Source organism: Syzygium oleosum, unplaced genomic scaffold, assembly GCF_021117445.2.
Source record: "Syzygium oleosum isolate NSW1041296 unplaced genomic scaffold, Sole_v2.1 Sole_v2.04, whole genome shotgun sequence".
NCBI lineage: Eukaryota > Viridiplantae > Streptophyta > Magnoliopsida > Myrtales > Myrtaceae > Syzygium > Syzygium oleosum.
In genome coordinates this window covers 8,801,035-8,821,655 of record NW_026607488.1, presented here as the reverse complement: position 1 = coordinate 8,821,655, position 20,621 = coordinate 8,801,035, and the positions used below count along the sequence as shown (strand labels likewise).

At 39.5% G+C, this 20,621-nt stretch overlaps 1 protein-coding gene across 4 annotated transcripts; it reads left to right on the top strand.

The window, feature by feature from the left end:
- Positions 1-9,645, top strand: LOC115679527 (uncharacterized). Of its 4 annotated transcripts, XM_056310897.1 has the most exons (15): positions 1-391; positions 637-699; positions 1,388-1,837; positions 2,289-2,360; positions 3,543-3,668; positions 3,798-4,010; positions 4,898-4,945; positions 6,242-6,400; positions 6,797-6,958; positions 7,221-7,314; positions 7,430-7,548; positions 7,653-7,697; positions 7,894-8,211; positions 8,357-8,729; positions 8,859-9,645. In XM_056310897.1, the coding sequence occupies exons 1-13, from the start codon at positions 44-46 to the stop codon at positions 8,125-8,127; spliced, it is 2,133 nt and encodes a 710-aa protein (XP_056166872.1). In that variant the 5' UTR covers positions 1-43; the 3' UTR covers positions 8,128-8,211; positions 8,357-8,729; positions 8,859-9,645. The 4 variants fall into 4 exon arrangements, with proteins under 4 accessions (XP_056166872.1, XP_030458993.1, XP_056166873.1 ...); XM_030603133.2 differs by having other exon boundaries at positions 8,357-9,645; XM_056310899.1 differs by having other exon boundaries at positions 255-391; positions 569-699; positions 8,357-9,645.
- The last annotated feature ends 10,976 nt before the right edge of the window (positions 9,646-20,621 follow it).

Genomic DNA, 20,621 nt, shown 5'->3' with positions numbered 1-20,621 from the left:
ACTGAGAACACCATCTCTTCTCTCTCTCTCTCTCTCTCTAGCCATGGCGCTTGCTCCCACCAAGCTCCTTCCTTTCGCCCTCGCCCACCGCTCGCTCCCCACGAGCTTCCCCTATCCCCGCCGCCCCGGGCTCCCCTATCCCTGTCGCCAGACGCTCCGGACCCTCTGCGCCAAGAGGACCGGCAAGCAGCGGTACCCTTCCGAGAAGAAGAAGCTCAAGCTCCGGCTCCGGCGGGAGCGAGCCCCCGGCGGCGGCGTCGTCAAGGACAAGTTCGAGGGCACCTGGAGGCTGTCGAAGCTCGCCGTCCCCGTCCGCGACGACCCCGGCAAGGATTTCCTCGGCGTCTCCGATGGGTTGCTCCAGGAAATCGCCAAAGTCCTCGAGTTTCCGGTGAAACTTATTGTGATCCTTTCTCTTCTTGTTTTGTAATGGTTTTCTGGGGTTTCTTTAGTTCGGTTCTGTTGGATTGTTGGGCGTGATGATCGAGTGGGAATGGGTCGATTTTAGGATTGGTGTTCATCCAAAGTTCGGAATTTTGAAAATGCTTCGTTTCGATATTCATTGTAGAGCCGAATTTGTGCTGGTTGGGAGGCCATTTTACTTCAGTGACTGAGACTTTTTTTTAATGTTAAAAGGTCGCTTCGATGTTGCCAGCCGAAGCTTTTTGCGTGGTGAGGAAATCATTTGATGCGAGAAAGGTACGTGTGTGACAGTGAAGTTGTTGGTCTTGAATTGTTCCATAACATATGTCAAGTACAATATGGTAATATGGCATTCGAGAGTCTTTTATAACATATGTGCATGCGTATGTGTATGTGTGGCATCTGGTTTGTGTTGGAATCTCCCTGCCACTCTCCTCATTTGAGGATCATTTTCCGCTTTTAACTCGTTCTCGATGCATTTCATAAGTTGCTGTCTGGAAAGACCCATTCTTTTGAGGATCACAAGAAGATTGTTTGCTTATTGGAAAAGACATTACAGTTATAGAATGCTAATGAATATACCATTATGTTAAGATACCAAGAAAGTGCACCAACAGACCAGGAAATGGTTCTTAAAGATGGATGAGTCAGCTGTTCAATCATTCTACAGAATCAGAAGATGCCAACTTGAAAAGGAAAAAGAAAACATTATTGTGAATCGAACTGACGGTGCTATCTCTGTGGTCAGTCCTGTTCTGTTACTCTAGCTTTAGGTATCGTTTGAATGACAGTAGCCTGGGACTACTGAATTGAAGAATAAGCTTTTCAAGTTGCATTGTTTGCCGTTTAGAGTAAGAGTTACCAATCAATGACTGCATTGAGCCGTGCACTATGCAATGCTGTAAAGCCGAACTTTATAATTGCTTAATATTTATTGACCACTTCTCCTTTTTTTTGGTCCCAGATGCTAAAGGAGCCCAAATTTGTATATACAGTGGATATGGATGCAAATAAGCTTCTGCACCTAGAGCCTCGTACATGGGACTTTATTTCTCGGTTGGAGCCCAAAGTTGGGATAGTAGAACAAATGCTAAGTAAAAAGGATTCAGGAAATTTGATCAGCATGATACATGATTGTAAGAAGACGCATGAAGCTACATTGTCAAGAGAGAGCGATAATGACCTTAACGCTGGATCTAGTAGACAATGCACATACAATTCCGTAAAAGTACCTAAAATTGCTGTGGTGGGTAGTGGGCCATCTGGTCTCTTTGCTTCTCTTGTGCTCGCTGAACTTGGTGCAGATGTTACTTTAATTGAAAGAGGCCAGCCTGTTGAGCAAAGGGGGCGTGACATTGGTGCTCTCGTAGTGCGTCGGATGTTACAGCTAGATAGCAACTTTTGCTTTGGAGAGGTTAACCTTTTGTCCATCGCATTGTTCTATAGTATGATTTATGAGGCTATATTTTTATGAGCAAAGCAGTTATTTGTTTCAGACTCGCTTTTTCTTGTCTAGAAGTTCATTATTATTTTTTCTACGTTTTGATAGTTTGCCTAATTTACTAGATCTAAACAATGTAAAAAGAAGAAAAAATCATTGTCTTAAAGAATTGTCATTTTGTGTAAAAATTAAATTTTATCGAGGACTCTTTTTTCTATATTTCTCTTGATGGGATGCTCATGTTTTTAACACTTATCAATTTATACGGCCTAAATAGGGTGTAGTTTTGCAGAGAACATGACCTTTTTGTCCTATCTACCATTTTAAAATTGTTTTTGGCTGCTGAGATTCTTATATTAGTTTTTATGGTCCATATCTACTGTCTGCTGTTAGAGTCATTTATGCGAGGACTTATGCATGGCAGGGTGGTGCAGGTACCTGGAGTGATGGAAAATTGGTAACTAGAATTGGAAAGAACAGTGAGAGTGTATTGGCGGTAATGATCCGTGACCTTATTTCCTCTGTGAAACATGTGCATTCATACACAATATTTTCATAAATCGTTGTGTTATAGCTCATCACTCCTTCCTTGTAATTCACCAGTGGCCTTCTTTTGTCAGAAAACCCCTAATTTGGATGTTAAATGGTGCATCTTCACCCTCTTATTGACTCTTTAACCTTTCCCTTCCAATTACCTTATCACTAGGGGAATAGGATGGCCGCAATGACCGGAATGTAGTACCTGCTTATCTAGATCATAGTTCTTCTCTGGAAGCACAATTGCAGGCTCTCATACCATTTTGATGTTGCCTTTTCCTTATATGAGTTTAGGCAACAGATGCATAGTCAAGTCTTAGTGCAGTGCTTTTTAGTCTTTATCTTTCAATTAGGTCTCCCTATGTCACTGAACTGAACTAATGTATTTTGATGAAAGCTGCTCCTTCACTAAGAGAAACTTGAGGACTTCGTGATTGACAGTATGATGCTGAGGCAGCCTAAAAAGAAAACCTTAAATCAAGTGCTAGAGTTGGTGTGACTGTTTTCATTGCAAGGTAATAGTGAGGTCAACTCAGAGAGAGTCTTTGGTAAATTTCATTCTTCTATAATGGTGGAGTGGAAGAGCAGCTCGGCGGAATTTTCTCTGTTTATCTAAAGTTAAATACGCGTCTCTCACATTTTTTTTAGCCCGTGGGAGAAATATTGGTCGATATAAAAGGTTGTTGACTGTGTAATAGTTTATTAGAAGGCGGTGAAAATTTAAATCTTTCCTTCTTTTTTTTATTTTCTTCCAGTTAAAGGATATTTGTTTGCCCAGATGCAGAGTTTACAACAGTTTTGTATATTTTCTACTTATAAAATAATAAATATTAAAATCTATTTTCTCAAAATAAGAGTGATGTAATTATAACACCACACTTGCGTTTCTTTGTTTTTGTTTGCAAGCTTTATTGGGGTGGGACTTAAAACTTCAATCTTCATATCACTTCTTTTGAGCTAATTGCTCTAGTGTACTCTATTATGCTGAGCATTGCATTATTAATGTGGGAGAAATAAGTTTAGGGAATTTTGGCTAGTATTTTTCAATTATTTTGTGTCTCCCTCAACATCCTTTAGGCCACCCTGCCCTTGTATGATATTTCACTTGCTTTACAGCACTTTGATAACTATTCCATCTCAGGTTATGAAAACATTGGTGCATTTTGGAGCTCCCAAAAGCATTTTGGTCAATGGAAAGCCTCATTTGGGAACTGATAGGTTGGTTCCTTTGCTTCGGAACTTTCGGCAGCATCTCCAGCAACTTGGTGTGAGTCAGTTTTTTTTTCTTGTTATCCTTTTCAATTGCATTAATGAAATTGATTGCACTAGATCATTGCTTATTAGCTCATCACTACTTTCGTGGGTGTTGTTCATCTTTTAAAATATTTTGGCGCAGGTTAACATCATGTTTGGGTCGAGAATGGATGATTTGCTAGTAGTGAATGGGCAGGTTGTGGGGGTCAAAGTCTCTCAGTCAAGTGACAAATCATTGTTTGACAGTGAAAAGCTTACAATTGATGCAGTTGTCCTTGCTGTCGGCCATTCTGCTCGAGATGTGTACCAGATACTTCTTTCTCATAATGTGGAGTTGGTTCCTAAAGATTTTGCTGTGAGTAAATTAGCCTGAGCAAATGCATCACTTTTGAATTGCTTTTTTCCGGAATATCATGTCCGTTTTGGTTGCTCATTTGCATATGTTCTGCCTTTGATGTCCTGAGTAGATGGATGACTTTTTCAATTTGCTATTGTAGGTGGTGAGCAATCACCTTCTAGGTCAATATTGTGCATGGGTTCATCCCTGATAGGATATAGGAACATTAGATATTTGTTTAACAAACATGTGGCCTCTCTTGTTTTGTTTAAAGCTGTACTGTACCATGTTGACCACTTAAGTTGAATAAACCAGGAGATGGCCGAAGTCCAGTCCTGTACCTTAAGAACTAAACACTTACTGAAAAGATAGCATTTGAAGTTTGAATGATCAAAACTAGTGCTAGATCAAATAGAGATTTTCAATCTGATCCTTAAAAATTGTGATTTTCAATATGCAAATGCACACTAGAATGTAAAGGTTTGAGAATTCAATTAATTGTGTCAAACTGGTCCATCAACATTGTGATTTTCGATATGCAAATGCTATGTGAATGCAAAGGTTTGAAAATTTGATTGATTGCGTCAAGGAGCAAGAAGAAGCAATTTGGTTAATGAATTTTTCAGCTGTTGTGCTAATATTACCCTCTCATCTTCTTTATAACCATAATTATGAATTGTTATATCGTTGCATTGCGATCTTGATCGCTACCTCAACCTTGTTTTAACTTGCGACCCTTGATCCTCTCAAATATATAGTCCGGTTACTAGAATGTTGGGCATCTTTGAAATCACCTTGTTTGGCAACTTGATCTGTATGCATAGTAAGATCATTCCAAATGTTTGGATACTGGTGATATAAATGAAACTATTAATTGTCGTTTTTCCTTCTATTGTGTCTTGCAGGTAGGTTTGAGGGTTGAACATCCTCAAGAACTAATAAACAGCATACAGGTTGGTGATGCACTTCCCTTTGCTAGTGTATCAATTGATTAGTAAGATGGATGGAGTAACCACCCATGGTTGTTCTTGATGTCTTTAATTTTCTTTCCTTTCCCCCCTAAATCTGTGGAAAATTTTGGGACTAACATATCCCTAATGCCATTGAAAATGGGAATAAATCTCCCGTCACCTTCTATATTTGTTGGATGGGATAACTGCATCAGAAATACGATCTTTTTTTATACAGTGTCGAGTTAGCTCTTTACTTTTGATAGTTCAATTAGGTTCTCGACGAAGTAAAAAATTCGCAATTGAGGTTCTCTAGGTAAATCTGTGAGAGACTCCTAAAAATATCCTATGTGTTTTTTTGGTCAGGGAAAAATATAGTGCCATGCCTGGAACAGAATGGTATCCTGATATCCTCTTCTCTTATTCTTTCTTCCCTTTCTTTGTTCTCCAAGCACTGTTGTGGAATCAGTCACCTCTTGGAATTTGTTAGGCCAGCCATCCCTCCACTCCCCATACCTGCTTCCCTGAAATTGGTCCATTTGGCACTGCCTTTCCCCAGCCCATGCTGCAGTGCTGCTAAACTTTTGCCTTTAGCAGGGGCTGGTTAGGGTTGGGCTGGAGTTAGTGGGAAGAATGAGGAGTGGAGTTTGAATCATTAGAAGATCGTGAGATTGGAGTTTTTTCTACTTAAGGAAGAGTTGTTTGTGCGAAGGAGATTTCGACTGTATTAAGTGATAGGGAGATGAAGCAAGATGATCATAACACAAATAGATGGGTGTACAGAAAGCGACAGTGGAGAGATAGGAGAGTAAATATATGTTCAGGAATCTTTTCATCTTTGATTTATGTCTTAGAGACTGCTCAGACCAGAAACCAACTGGAGAAAAATACGCAAAGAGAAGAAATGAGGGAGATGGTGTGTGCTTCTCGAAGGATGCTCCTTGTGGACGTGAGTTGTTGAAAGTGGATCAGATGTGGGGTGAATGGAACAAATCAGGGAAGATGGTGCTGTCAATGAGACTTATATGTGGTTGCAACAGTTCTGAAAATAATAAAGGTTTCAGTATTGAGTGTGGTTAACTGTGTGGAGTTACTAGTGTACCACGTTGGTACTTTTGTCGCACCAAACAATGTTAGTATGATTTTTCCATCATATCTAACCTTATGCTAGTGGTAGTAGATTTCATTCCATTTTCACAATATTTGTTGAGTAAATTGTATTCCTTGCATAATTCAGTATTTCTAGTGAAATAATTCTTTTTCTCAAGGTTATCATGGAGTTGGTTTTATACTTTACAGTACTCAAAACTGGCATCGGAAGTCCGTGGTGGACGTGGAAAAGTACCGGTGGCAGATTACAAGGTTGCCAAGCACGTCAGGGGTGAGGATGTTGATTCTTCCACAAGTTTAGGGACAAACCTTGCTTGCTACTCCTTCTGCATGTGTCCGGGTGGACAGGTATACCTGATACATATCTTACTTTTGTTGAAAGGATGGTTTGAAATGCTCTATGGTGGTCTATTAGACTTTCTTCATGTTTCCTGATTATAGTATAGGGGACATCGGACTTCTGCAGATGTAAGATTGTTCAGTGTGATCATATGGGTAACTTAATGAGGAGTTATCCTGACAGGTCGATAAATCTTTCCAGCGGATTTGCATCACAAATTGAAGAGTAGCTACTAGATAGATGGTGTGGTATATCCATGAATCAATGCAAAAGTTGTTGGACTGATTATGAATTTTGATGGATTGTCTACATTTTGAGAACAATCTGTCTAGAAGAGCATATTGAAAGTATAGAAGAAAGTTTGTTGGTTTTATGTGTTGGTGTAACTGAAGAACACTTTACAGGTGGTTCTCACAAGTACCGATCCATCAGAACTTTGTATCAACGGGATGTCTTTTTCTCGGCGTTCATCCAAATGGGCAAATGCTGCTTTAGTTGTCACTGTGTCTGGAACAGAATTTAATTCATTGAATTGCTCTGGACCCATGGCCGGGATTTATTTTCAGGTGTTTTTTCATTGGTGTTCTGCTTCCATTGTTATGTTATTTCTTTTCCTGTGCTCATTTAAGTCCAAGTTCATTCAAGGCGTTGGCGTTTATACTCTCCGCTTACTGATCCTTCAATCTTACGTCCATAGATGAATGAAAAAGGTCAAAAGCAATAGTTTAGTTAAAAAATTAAACCTTGATTGAGAGGGCTTAATTTCTAATCCTTGTCAGTCTTTCGGAACTGTTCCCACATTCTGATTCTAATTTCTTAATATATCAGAGGGATCTTGAAAAGAAAGCAGCTATTATGGGAGGTGGAAATTTTGTTGTGCCTGCGCAAACAGTGACTGATTTTCTTGAAAATAAGTTATCGGGTAGTGTTTCTCGTATCATTATCCCACTTGTCTAAATATAAATTACATTCGAGTTAAATCACGGAAAGAAAACAGTCAATTTGTCATTTAACTTGGGAATATGTAACTTTTTTAGGAACATCTGTGCCACCCTCGAGCTATCGGTTAGGAGTAAAAGCAGCAAATCTTCACAATCTCTTCCCCATCCATATAACAGAGGCTTTGAAGCGTTCGATTGCCGCATTTGATCAGGAGGTCGAGTACTTTCTTAGTCATCTGTTGACAGTTTTCCTTTTAGACTATGATGAATAAATGTGGTGTCACAAATTAACATTTTTTGCCAAATTCTTGACTTCCAGTTACCAGGCTTTATCACCAAGGATGCACTTCTTCATGGGGTGGAGGTAATACACATCTACTACTCTGTCGATCTTTTCACATTCCAGTTTAATAGTATTCAAGTATCACTCTCATCTTTGTCGCCGTCACCTCAGGAAATTTATTTCTTGCGGGGAATCTGTTTCTGTTTTTGTGCTAGCAATGTTTCTTCAGAACTTTTTGTAAATCATTTCCTTCTTTTCTTTTCTATTACTTTTCCAGACTAGAACGAGCTCTCCTGTTCAGATTCCACGTAACTCTGATACTTATGAGAGTGTGTCGCTCAGAGGACTTTATCCAATAGGTGAAGGAGCAGGTTATGCAGGTGGAATCGTTAGTGCTGCCGTTGATGGAATGTATGCCGGTTTAGCTGTCGCTAAAAATTTCGATTTACTTCCCGACGGCATAGAAGCAATTCTGGGCAGGGCTTATGGCACTGGATTTGTTAATTACTAAGATCCCCTTTCGGTGTATGAACTAGAAAGTGCAGGCTGTATATACTTTGGCCAATCTCTTGCTCATTTTAGCTGAGGAAGGAAGGTATGAGTTGGTCTTTGGCTTCAGTGCTCTACCACGCCTTTCTCCAACCATATGCTTTGTAATTTTCTTGCTTAGAACCACATCTAATAATCAATTGTTTCTTGTGCTTTACGTCCTTATAATCTATATAATGCACTTACTGCAGATTTATGGGACTTCTCTACTCGATTTACTTAGTTATGGGTTGTCGACAAGATTCAGAGGATGCAATTGGAAAAGAAGTCCACGAGACCTTTTGGGCTGTCGATTTTCGGTGACAGTTGGATCTAACTTGCTTAATATAGACCAAGCATCATCAGTACATGTTGTTCTGTGGAGCACAGGATGCAAGTAAGCTTATTCTGGTGGGAGAGGAATTGTCTGAGCTATAATTGGCAAACTTGAAGAATCAGATGCCAGAAAAGTTTGCAAGTTCGTATTCACCTTTAGTGAACACCGTGATATTTTAGTACAGATTGACTGGTGGGAGCTAAAGTTCAACCAAAATTGACTGAGATCCTGCTTTCTGTTATATCAAGGTATTCTGTAAAATTTTGTTACATAGGTTTAAGTTTAATGAGGATGAGAATCATCTTAGCTCTCTTGCTTTGTTCTGTGTCAGTTTATATTAGACAGCGTGATGAATAATGTCAATCTGATGATGTCAGAGCATAAACATTAGAAGTTCATTCAAATATCTACGAAAAAGATCGTTATATGTCTACAATGGATGTGGATCTTGACATAAAGACTCGTACATGGTGCTGGGGTTGGATTCAATTTGTCAAGCCTCATATCCGTCCCATCGTTGACAGTAGTTAGTATCTCCGTTTTATGATTAATTGGCTCGTCACAATGATTGGACTGAACTTTACCCTTTTTTATTTGGTTGTATAGATCCTTCTTTACACAAATGCCCTGTACACTGATTGAGTCTTGCCTATGGAAATGTCTATGTCGACCGGATCTTAATTCCGTAATTGCCCTGTATCATGATGAACTCTTCTTCTGATAATGATGAAGAATCATTATACTTTTGACCTTTGCATTAGAGATGAACTGGGATTCCATGTATGATATGCTTGGAGTGGTAATCACAGTTGAAGCTACACTGGAAGCATGATGAATCTTTCCAGAGATACAGTTAAAGCCCTATTCTTACAAAATTTTAAAATTGGTTTTGTTCTTGAGACTCTCACATCCAATTTTAAGTTCTTTGTGATCACCATTAGAATTTGAAGTTCAATGTACTCAAGACTTTTATATCCAATTCGAAGCTCACTGTGACCAACCATTGTTCTCGATCACCTTAGTTCAGGAATTTGAAGTCATCGTGTCGTCGAATGTCTGGATCGAGGACGGAATAACGACACTAACAGTTCTTGAGTTTTTTGTACAAAGTGTTATGTTTTTGAAGATTGAACTTCCAATCGGTTAAGTTTCCTCCTTGAACTATTTTACATTGTTCGAATCTGCTCATGTAGTGCTAATGGAATTTTAGGTTGGATGGTCTCGGGTAAATCCAAATGGCTTTTCTTTGGCACTCCAATTTAGTCTGTCTTTGTCCAAAAAAAAAATTTAGTCTGTCTAGGCTTTTTGACTGGGGGCGTTTTGATTCAAACCCAAGAACACAGCTCAAGGTCGTTTTGGAACTGCATAGGGAAACTCCATAGAGTATCACCAATAAGGAGGAGAAAAATATAAGCAGTCGCCATGGACTTAAAGCTCATTCAGGCTAGTCTTCAGCCTAAACGGCAGGCCGTGCCGGGGCTGAGATCGGGCATAATGTTGTTACCCTAGTCGGCCTACTCGTTTCTATGAGGTCCCCAATGACCCAAGGATTTTGTGCATCGGAGTGAAAGAAACACTATCCCCGGGCGATGTTTGATTTGTAATGTCCATGCCGATGAACTATCCCAAATTCTGTAAACAAACACTTGTTGTCGATCTGACATTGCCCGTGAAAATGATTTTTCCCCCCTCACTACGTGATTTTACCAAATATTCCGGGTTATGTACGACTTCATCATAGAAATGGAGAAACTCTTCCAAAGACCTCAGCATATCGACCGGGCGCAACCACACCCGTCAAATATAACTTTGATACGGACCTACATAATCCAACAGTTGTCATTAATCCGATCCATCCGGACCTCGGCTTGAAACAAGATTTTCTCGAAAAAGAGGGAACGCTAGTGGACATTTGGTGCACGAGCTCGTGACATAGAAAAGACCATGCCATCATATGGCCGAAGATCAAATGTATAGAGAGGCCAAAACACTCAAGAAATCCTCAGTTCCTGCAGATCTCCTCACCGTCTCCTGCCATGAGTCCTTTTGGTCCTTCTATATGTACCATACCTTTAGAGGTATCCAATGTGCCCTGAACCTCAATACCCCAAACAAAAAACAAACATGAATCGGCGCGGGAACAATGCAGAACAAAGCCATCTCTGATCCGATTTCCTTGTCCCCCACAATTAATGCCCTTGGAGAAAAACAACACACCTCAGGCAGAGACTGTGTACTAACAATAGGTGACAAATTTCAATAAAGAACCAATACATGTACATGTACATATGTGTATATATATATATTATTATATAAAATCTGAAGATCTCTTCGAAACCTTAAATGAGAAAAGAGATAATGAATTGTTTGGGGGATGAAGAGCACAGGCAGGTGCAAGGCCTTTGATTCACCATGATTGGGGTTGGATTTTCTTGCATATGGCTGCCCATCCTCGGGTCCACTTTTAATTGCAAGATAGAGAAACAACACTTGAAAAAAAAAAGAAAAAAATTAAGAAAAAGGCAAAAAAATTGGTTGTAAGGAACTTCAATTTGAATATTGGGTATTTGATCCTCATGCACGCCAAAATGCACATCTCAAATCAGTGTCTAATGTGTACTGTGTAGTGGTATTACTATTCCATAGGAGCCAAATTGGCCAGGGAACATAACCAGATGATTGCTTTGCTTAATCATTGCATTTGCATGTGCACATGCCCACAGAAATTGGAAAAAGATAAAACGTTTGGTTGATTGGATCATGTGTGGAGTTTGGAGATTCAATGCTCCTTGAACACCTTCATAGTGCCCAATCATTTGGCTAACATAATAAGATAAAAGGCGATAAGGGTGATCGTTGCCTGTGATTGGGCGTTTTTGTTTGAGTGAAATAATTTTTTGCGAATTAGCTTTCTTAACATTCACATATTTGGTTTGTTGAAAAATTATCAGTCGACGGAAAATCATTTACGGTCAAAGAACATAAACATGCTTAAAGTTAGGAAAATGAATAACCCAACCTAAAAAGTGGGAAACATTTTCCTGGAAAATAATTTCTCGGAAAGCACTTTTCTTTATCATGAAGTTTTTCCCAAAACAAACACATTTTCCTAATTTAGGACTTATTTGTTTCAATGAAATTCATCATGAACAAAAATATTTTTAAAGAAAATTTATAGGATAATAGTTAGTTTTTATTTGTTTTGTGGTATAGGAAAATTGATTTCCTTTTTACCAAAAGGAGAAGTCATTTTCCCTCGATCTAAGCTTGTTATTTTTAGTCCATGGAAGATATTTTTCATAGTTCAATTAGTTTTCTGTTATCCAAATACTCGAAAGTCAGAAAACAATTTTTCGGAAACAGTTTTGCTTCGAACGAATGGACCCTTAGTTAATTGTAATGCAAGACTTTTGTTGTTACTTTTCGTGAAACTATGGAAACCCTAATAGCTGATGTTGAGGAGTGGGTGGGTTTGGCAATGCAGGCTTTAAGACTTTGCATCTACTAAATTTCCTTAATTTAACTAGGGGTTTTCAGCTCAAGCAACAGTGTATTGATAATTAGTACAAATAACATCTATTTAGATCAACTTTAGAATAAGCAAAAATATCGAAGAAAGCAAAGAGAGAGAGAGAGAAAGGAAGAAAAGGTATATAAGATTGTTGCAGCAGCCACCAAACCACAGCCACAACGTCACCGGGGCCACAACCGTGAGCAAGGCGTTGCCAAGGCCGGACCACCCCCGGCGATACGAGATCTCACCTAGGTCGCGTGACCTCGACAGATATCTGATCTCGCCTAGGTGGGGGCGAGGCCTAGGGGAGGTCCATGTAACCTAGGGCCGCGCGACCGAGGCGAGTGGTCGGCTGGAGGTCGCATGACTCCACCTCCGACAGCCGGGTGGCCGCCACGCATCTATCCCTAGTTTCCTTCCCAAATGCAAATAAAGGGCATAAGAGGAAACGTGTTTAGTCGATAGGAGGGGACTTGGTTTGAGCTTTGAGCTATTTGTCGAGACAGCTCCGAGCCCGAAGTCTTCTGAAAAGGTATTCACCGAATACTATAACTTATGTTCAACGAACTTCAGGTGCTCGAAGCTGATTTGAACGCTATTCACGATCACGAACGCATGCATGGCGATCCAAAAAATGAAAAAAAGAAGTTGGGGGAATCATGCATGTTTGTAATTGTAAATGATACAAAACACTATGGTTCTATAGTTATTGGTCACCTCATCAAATGTGAACCAAACAAGTTTGCAAACGATTGTCACTTTCAGTCGAGCTAATGAGAGGTGGGAGGGGGCCATCTCCTTTTTGCCGGGATCTGCTAAAACTTGAATTCAACTCAACGCTTGCTGAGACAACAAATTACAAGATTCGTTTTATCTCTGGATTAAATGCGAAAATGACAAAGCAAATTTTTCTCTTCATGTTGTTACTCTCTCCGCACGATAACGACGTTGCGAGGGAAAATTACTAAAAAGGTCATAAACCTATTGCAATTGTGCTAATTCAGTCTCAAACCTTTTGCATTTGTGCCAGTTAAGTCCATCTGGCCAATTTTGGCCGGCCGGTGCCGACGTGAACTTTTTTTTGGTAATATTTTTATATTTTTGAATTTTTTTAATAAAAAATTTCACTGGCCCTAAGTGGAGGGAAAAAAACTTAAGAAAAGAAAAGAAAAAAGAAAAAATCATAAAAAAATAAAAAAAATATTTAAAAGAGTCTACATCAGCGCCGATCGGCTAAAATTGATCGGATGAACTGAATTGGAATAAATACAAAAGGTTTAGGACCGAATTGACAAAGAAAAAATGGTTTATGATTAAATTGGTACAATTGTAATGTATTTAGGAATTTTTTGGTAATTCTCCCGCATTGCGATGGGTGCAAGAAAGATCCACAAATAAAGCTGAATAAAGAAAAATTCGATCGTAATGTCTTTTGTCATGAAAATGGAAATTTGATTTTATTGTGTATTTTGCATGTGAAACAATTAATTAAATAAATAATTGAATAAGTAAGGAAAGCAAGTGTTGGGGGACCAAAGGAATGAGACAAAAGCTAATGTTGCCCTCAAGTGAGTCACGTATCATGCAGCTGTCCAAATCCAATTTCATGGTGACATATTTCACAAGAATAATTCACATTCTCTTTGCACTTGTCTTGGACCATGATTAGAATGATAATGATGGTTTATTAATTGGTTTAAGCCAAGGCTTTTCAAAATGAATCCCAATAATTAAAACTATTTAGGGAAATTGTCCAAATAGTCCTAGACTTATTGCATTTTTACCAATTTAGTCACAAACCTTTTAATTTTAACAAGTGAGTCATAAACCTTTTCGCGTTTTGCCAATTAAGTCCATCCAGTCAATTTTAAACGAAAATCTATGACGTGGACCCCGGGCGTTCTACGTGGCACGACCATTATTGATGTGGATAAATTTTAATAATTTTTTGATTTATTTATTTATTTATTTTTCCTTCTTTTCTTTTCTTTTCTTTTTTTACACCTCTGGACGCAAGGATGCCGACCACAAGCTTGGTATGGTCGAGAGCCTTCACGCCCAGATCTAGGTGAGGGGGCCGTGGCCCTCGCTGTGGCCAGTGAGGCATCATGGCTCTCACCTAGATCTAGCGAGGGACAGCTCTCTCTCTCTCTCTCCCCGCTTGTGAATATGATGAGTTCATCTTCAAATTACATCAAACACAAAGAGTCAAGGGTTGCGAACCCTTCTGCCAGACCGAGCGAGGGTCACTGGCCCTTGCCTGTGGTTGGCGAGGTGTAAAAAGAAAATTTCAAAAAAGAAATATTAAAATACAATAAAAAAATTATCTATGTTAGCTCTGGCCGTGTCACTTAGAACGGCTGGCGTCTACGTCAGCAATTTCAAACCAAAATTGGCCAGATAGACTCAATTGGCAAACAATGAAAATGTTTAAAACTTAATTGACAAAATTAAAATGTTTAGGACCGAATTGACAAAAATATAATAAATTTAGGACTTTTTAAACAGTTTTCCCGAGTTTTCCCGAGGTGGGAGGTGGCCAACTCCTTTTGCCGGAATCAGCTAAACTTCAATTCGACTCAACGTTTTCCGAGACAACAAATTACAAAATTCGTTTATCTCTCGATCAAATGCGAAAATGAAAATGAAAATTTCTCTTTAATAATTTGCGATTTGTTTTTATGTTGCTCTCTTGGCATGATAACTACGTTGCGACGGGTGCAAGGAAGATCCACAAATAAAGCTGAATAAACAAAAATTCGAGTGTAATGTCTTTTGTCATGAAAATGGAAATTTGGTTTTATTGGGTATTTTGCATGCGAAACAATTAATTAAATAAATAAATGAATAAGTAAGGAAAGCAAGTGTTGGGGGACCAAAGGAATGGGACAAAAGCTAATGTTGCCCCCAAAGTTGAGAGTCACGTATCATGCAGCTGTCCAAATCCAATCACATGGCGACATAATATCACAAGAATAATTCACATTCTCTTTGCACTTGAATCCAATAATTAAAATTACATATATGAAAATTGTTCAAAAAGTCCTAAATCTATTGCACTTTTGCCAGTTTAGTCCTAAACCTTTAATTTTGCCAATTTGGTCCTAAACCTTTGTGCAAAATTTCAATGTAGTCTTTCCGGTCAGCTTTTGCTGAAAAGTGCCGACGGACGGTTGGCGAAAATTGGTCTGAAGGGCTACATTGAAATTTGCGCAAAATTCAAGATTGAATTGGTAAAATCGAAAAGTTCAAGACTGAAGGATTGGCATCCGTACAATATGTTTAGGACTAATTGGATAACTTTCCCGAAACTATTTTATTGGAACGTAAAGTGAATACTCTAGATGACGAAACTGTATTTTGAAGAATGGAATTATTAGTATGTAATCAATCTCGAACCTAAAAAAACAGTTATTTAAGAATTACAAGTTGTTAAAAAAATTAGTAGTAAGAAGAATGAAGTATCAAAATTTCACACATTTTGACATGTCAAGTCATAGTGTATTGAAAGCAAAAGCACCATAGAATATTGCTAGGCATGTGCTCATGGCACACCGTACTTGAGTTTAGGTGATGGTGGGTGACCAACTACAAAAGCAATTAGTGTAAACTTCTACCATTTGACTTTTTGATCGAATTAAAAAAATAAAAAAAAAAATTACACGAAAATTCAAAACAGTAAATTAAGTAGGAGCCTTGTGACAATTTTGTGTGAACCCATGATTCGAAACATTGTTATATTGGAATTTGCATCCAATTAACACACATATTATGTCGGAAAAGCAAGCATCGAGGAGCTCACTTTTCACGATAAAATTACATAATCTCCTCATCATGGAGCTACCAATCGCGTGATACGACGGGTCTAGATCCTAAATTAAGGACCGCACGTCTCTTCGAATTCGTCCAAACGAAGATGATATTCTAGTACCTACCTAATTCTAGTACCAATTCACTATAGAAAGAAAGAATCTCACACCACGAAATTAGCTGCCTTTCTTTAAGGCATCGCTTTCTGGATCTGAGAAGGAGGAAGTGGATCGGATGCGTGCGAAAGCCAGCTTGAAAGGAAAGGGACACACGTGCGACGTAGATGGGAATACGTCGCCGTTTTTAACTTGCTTTTGTGGCTAATTTAATGCCATAAATGTCCATGCTTTGTGACCAAATTAATCATTGTACTATGTAACACCATATTATGTACGTCATTATACATTAAAAATTCATTTGACCTTAGCACGTTTCTTCGCATTGCTCTAGAAATTATATGGAGAACTCGGTGAAAAATGAGGTCAAATTAGGGATTAACACTGCTAAAAAAACCTCGAATCGGTACCTCATAACACATTTGATTCAAAATAATTTTTGTCTTGAAAAAAATTTCAAAATGGTACCTCAAACTAAATTTCATCTTGCAAAAAAAAAAAAACCTCAAATTGGTATCCCCGATATAAATCTACCTTCGTTAGCATTTCGTTCTCTCTTTAAGATGCGTACATATCAACACACGTGGCAAATGCCTATAAGATGGATCTGATACAAAGAATGACAGATCCAACATGGAAAAATCCATGTGACATGCACGTGCTTTAATGGAGGGTGGATTTGGGTCTGGAGTACCGCTTTGGGATTTCTTATGAGATGAGATTTCTTGTGAGATGAAAATTAGTTTGAGGTATATGTGTTATGAGGAATAGGTTTGCGTCTTTCTGTGAGACAAACTTTAATATAAATGAGAGTGCCATAAGATTACTAACTTGAGTTTTTTAATGATATCAATTTGAGATTTTTAATGATATTAGTTTTATATTAAAATTATATTTTTGGAAGTGCCTTTCTTGCTCTTTCTCTTGTTTTTTTAGGTGGGGCTTTCTAAGCCGGCACTACTCCCTTTGCCTTGTGGAAAGTATCCTCGGTGGTGCTTTTCGAGTAATTAACTAATTATTGATTAATTAATTAGCTCGAAGGACATTTATTGTTGGGTTCACATGTTTTTTTTTTGTCTTTTCACTATCATATCAATTCCCTGCAATAAATCTCGGACGAAGAATATGAATTTTGAGAGATGACCATATAAAGCCGTGGAAATATTGCTTGAGCAAAATAAATCAAGATACGTATTTATTTAGATTTAAAAAATGATTTTTAATCGGGTGAAAATTACTGTAAGTGATGGATAGGTGTTCTTTCGGTTCGGAAATTTGCGAGAAAGGGTATCGAGAAAAAAAAATGGGACCTTTTCTAGGGCACATTTACCTGTAAGAACTGAATAACAAATTTACGATTAAATTGGCAAATCCTCAAAAGGTTTTGGACTAAATTAACACAATCGAAATTTTTAGGATTAAATTGGCGAATCGTCAAAAGATTCGGAACCAAATTGGCACGATTACCAAAATTTATGACTGAATTGGCCGTCGTATAATAAATTTAAGATTTTTTGGACAATTATCCCGGCAAATATGGACGTCTCTAAAAAAAAATTAGAAAAAAAGAAACGAAAAACTTGGCTCAAAACATCATCGACCTCCATTAAGAGCAATCCTTTAAAAACGCACGCTCGTGTCGTTACGTTTCGATTCGAATCGGTTCATCTAGATAGAAAACCGTCCAGATTAAAAAAATCGAATCGAAGTTACCGCGTGGATGCGCGTGGAGTCAATTCGAGCTTTCTTCGATTTTTAGATATATATATATATATATATATTTTTTTTTTTCGATTTATGAACTCGAACGAATCTAGAGCTAGTCATCATCGGACTGACCGAGATCCCCTCCCCACAAAACAGGCCGTGAATCATGGCGCCTCAAAAGCTGCAGAAGATGTCTCCCCGTTTTTTGGTCTTTTTTCAACACGCCATTTCACGTAAAACCTCGGATCTTTCTCCCTCGCCGACCCCCAACAACCTTTTTGAAATTGTCGAAGGAAAAGGAAAAGAGAAGACCGTGTCGCGATTTCTCTTGCGGCGGCCGAGGCGTTTCCGAGTGGGGGAAACGTGGGGCCAACCGCCGCCGCCGCCGCCGGCGGCGGCGGCGGCGGCCGAGTCAACGGTCCGGTCAACCGAACAAAGATTGCGTAAGGAGAAGGGGAAAGAGAAGGTGAAGGGCGAAGGGGCTCTTCGAAGTCGCACCGAAACGAGCGGCTTTCGTTGACCGCATATTCCTCGATCCGCGAGCTCAAGATTCCCTCTCCCCACCCCCCCCCCCTCAATCTCCACTCTCTTCCGAGATGACGACACGTGTCCCATTTGGTTTGAACTCCACCCCTACATGTATTTAGAGAAAAATCGGTGTTTTTTAGAAACTATTTTCTTAAAGACGTGTTCGTTACCCGAAAAATGAGTAATTTAAAAAATAATCGCTTATATCGTTTAAAAAAATGAATGAATGAAAAATAAATTCATTGCCTACGGAAATAATTTGGTATAGATTGTTATCGATGATGAAAATATTTTCCATCGACTGATTTTTCTAAATGATATAAGTAATCATTTTCTGGGAAAGTATTTTCCAAATCCGTAAAACGAGCGCACCGTAAAAATGAGAAATGTTTTCATCATCAACAATAATTTGTGTCCAAATATTCTCAACGTTTGCTTGTGCTTGCGAGCGATGCGGGAGATCATTTTTAGGAAAAAATATGTTTTGAATCATTTGATTTCGGTGAAACGAACGGAGCGTGTCCAAGTTCAAAACCCTGACGCCTAAAACATCCATTATTACCCTTTCCTCCCCCTCCCCCGCCCCCCCTCGATATAGCCGGTGGACAACCTTATCCTGTCGTCACGCCACGCCGCCGTCGCACCTCCGGCTACCGCCAATTCGTATTCCGGACCAGCAATGATAAAAAATCACTCCATTTAAATTGACTTCACACCAGCTCCCGTCACCATGTCGCTTTCTCCCGTGTGGCCCTCGCCGGCTTGCGGGATACGTCGATTTCACGGGGGGGAGGCCGCATCAATGGACGTCACGATGACGCTCACGCGATCGAGTGGTCACCGCTGTTTACGAGCGCTCAGCGAAGGACGTCACTTGTCGCCGTCGGTGTAAGATCGAAGATCGTAGAAAATTGAAGTGGACGTCACTTGTCCAACGAAGGGCCCTTTTTCTATGGACTTGAGCGGCAAACAAAACTGAGTTTTCAATTCTTTTCCGTCGGAATTTGAAATGTTAGATGAGTTTCGAGAAAATTATGGAAAGAGTTATACGTGAAACCGCGTGTCAGCAATCGAGTGCCGCGAGAGTTTCGTGAGTGTCGGGTTTAAAAAGAGTTAAAAGAGTAGGTGAGTCGCGAGGAAAGACTCGGCCTCTCTATTCTGGAGGGTTGAATATGTCCGTTCGATTGTCTTCGTGTCGGCTAAAAATAACGTCAACGTATTTAAGTAATTATAGCAAGGACGACTTTTAGAGACACGACACAACCCGGTGATGCCGGAGGCGGCAGCGTCGGCGACGACTTGGGAGGCTGCGGGGGAGAGAGAGATCCAAGCTAGGGTTAGGGTTTGCTGTGGTGGGCATTCTTGAAGATGATAATTAACGCCGCCGCTTCGACAGCGCCCGGATTCCTGAGGAAGATGTTGGTTCGTTGGCTTGTCATCCTTGTTCTACCACCCAGTCTCGCGGTCGCATTCTGCATCGCAACCAGCATCTTTTCCATGCCATACGATGCACCGATGGGAATCTCCATCATTGGCATCGATAAGAACCAGAAGAAAGCGATGAAACAGATGCATCTGTACGAAACTGTGAGGTTTTTGCCTGCATTCGTTCAGCCGGCCGGCGTGTGTATGGAACTGTAAGGTCCGGCATCTCTATCGAAGAAGGGTTTCGGCACGGCCGATACCGACAGCCATCGTTCAGAGTTTGAGGAAAGCACGCAATGCAAGTGCGCATGGCTTGCTCCATTCATGACATGAACTGCTCGTGGCTCCTTCAGTTCGTGCCTGCCCCATTGTACTGGACCACCGTGTGAAGGAGACGAGACAGAGATCGGATTCGATGGTGGGTTTCCATGCCTTTGAATGCTGCGTGTGGTGAGATTTAATGCTGCACTTTCAATGAAATTGCCTCGCTTTTGCTAGCCGGTTCGACGGGATACGACGGCGTCATCAAGGTTCCGTGAAAATTAATCGGAGATTTCAAAAAAATATTTTCCAAACTTTAATCGTTCTTATTGACTAGAAAATATGAGTCGACGTAACGTGATTTTATCGGGCCCCTCTAAGCTTGGAGTTCTCGGTTAGACATTGGATTAAATATAGTATTTTTCGATTCGTGCGCGATTATACCTATATACGCAACTAATAGCTTAAGTATCACGAAGATGGGGATGACGACGGAGTGTAGTTACTGCCGCAATATGTGGAGAATAGTTTTCTCGAAAATCATGATAATTGCCAAAAGATATTTTACATATTAGAACTTTTGAAGTTCGATTGCTTTTAGCCTTACCCCATTTATGTAATGGCATTCATGAAATTAAAAGAAGGAGACGCTCATATTTTCCCTAAACAATATAGACAGATAAATAGATAAACAGACAGATATAGAATTATGAGGATCAATATTCATATTGAACTATCATTATAACATTTATTTAGAGTGCCTTTTCAATGCATTATTG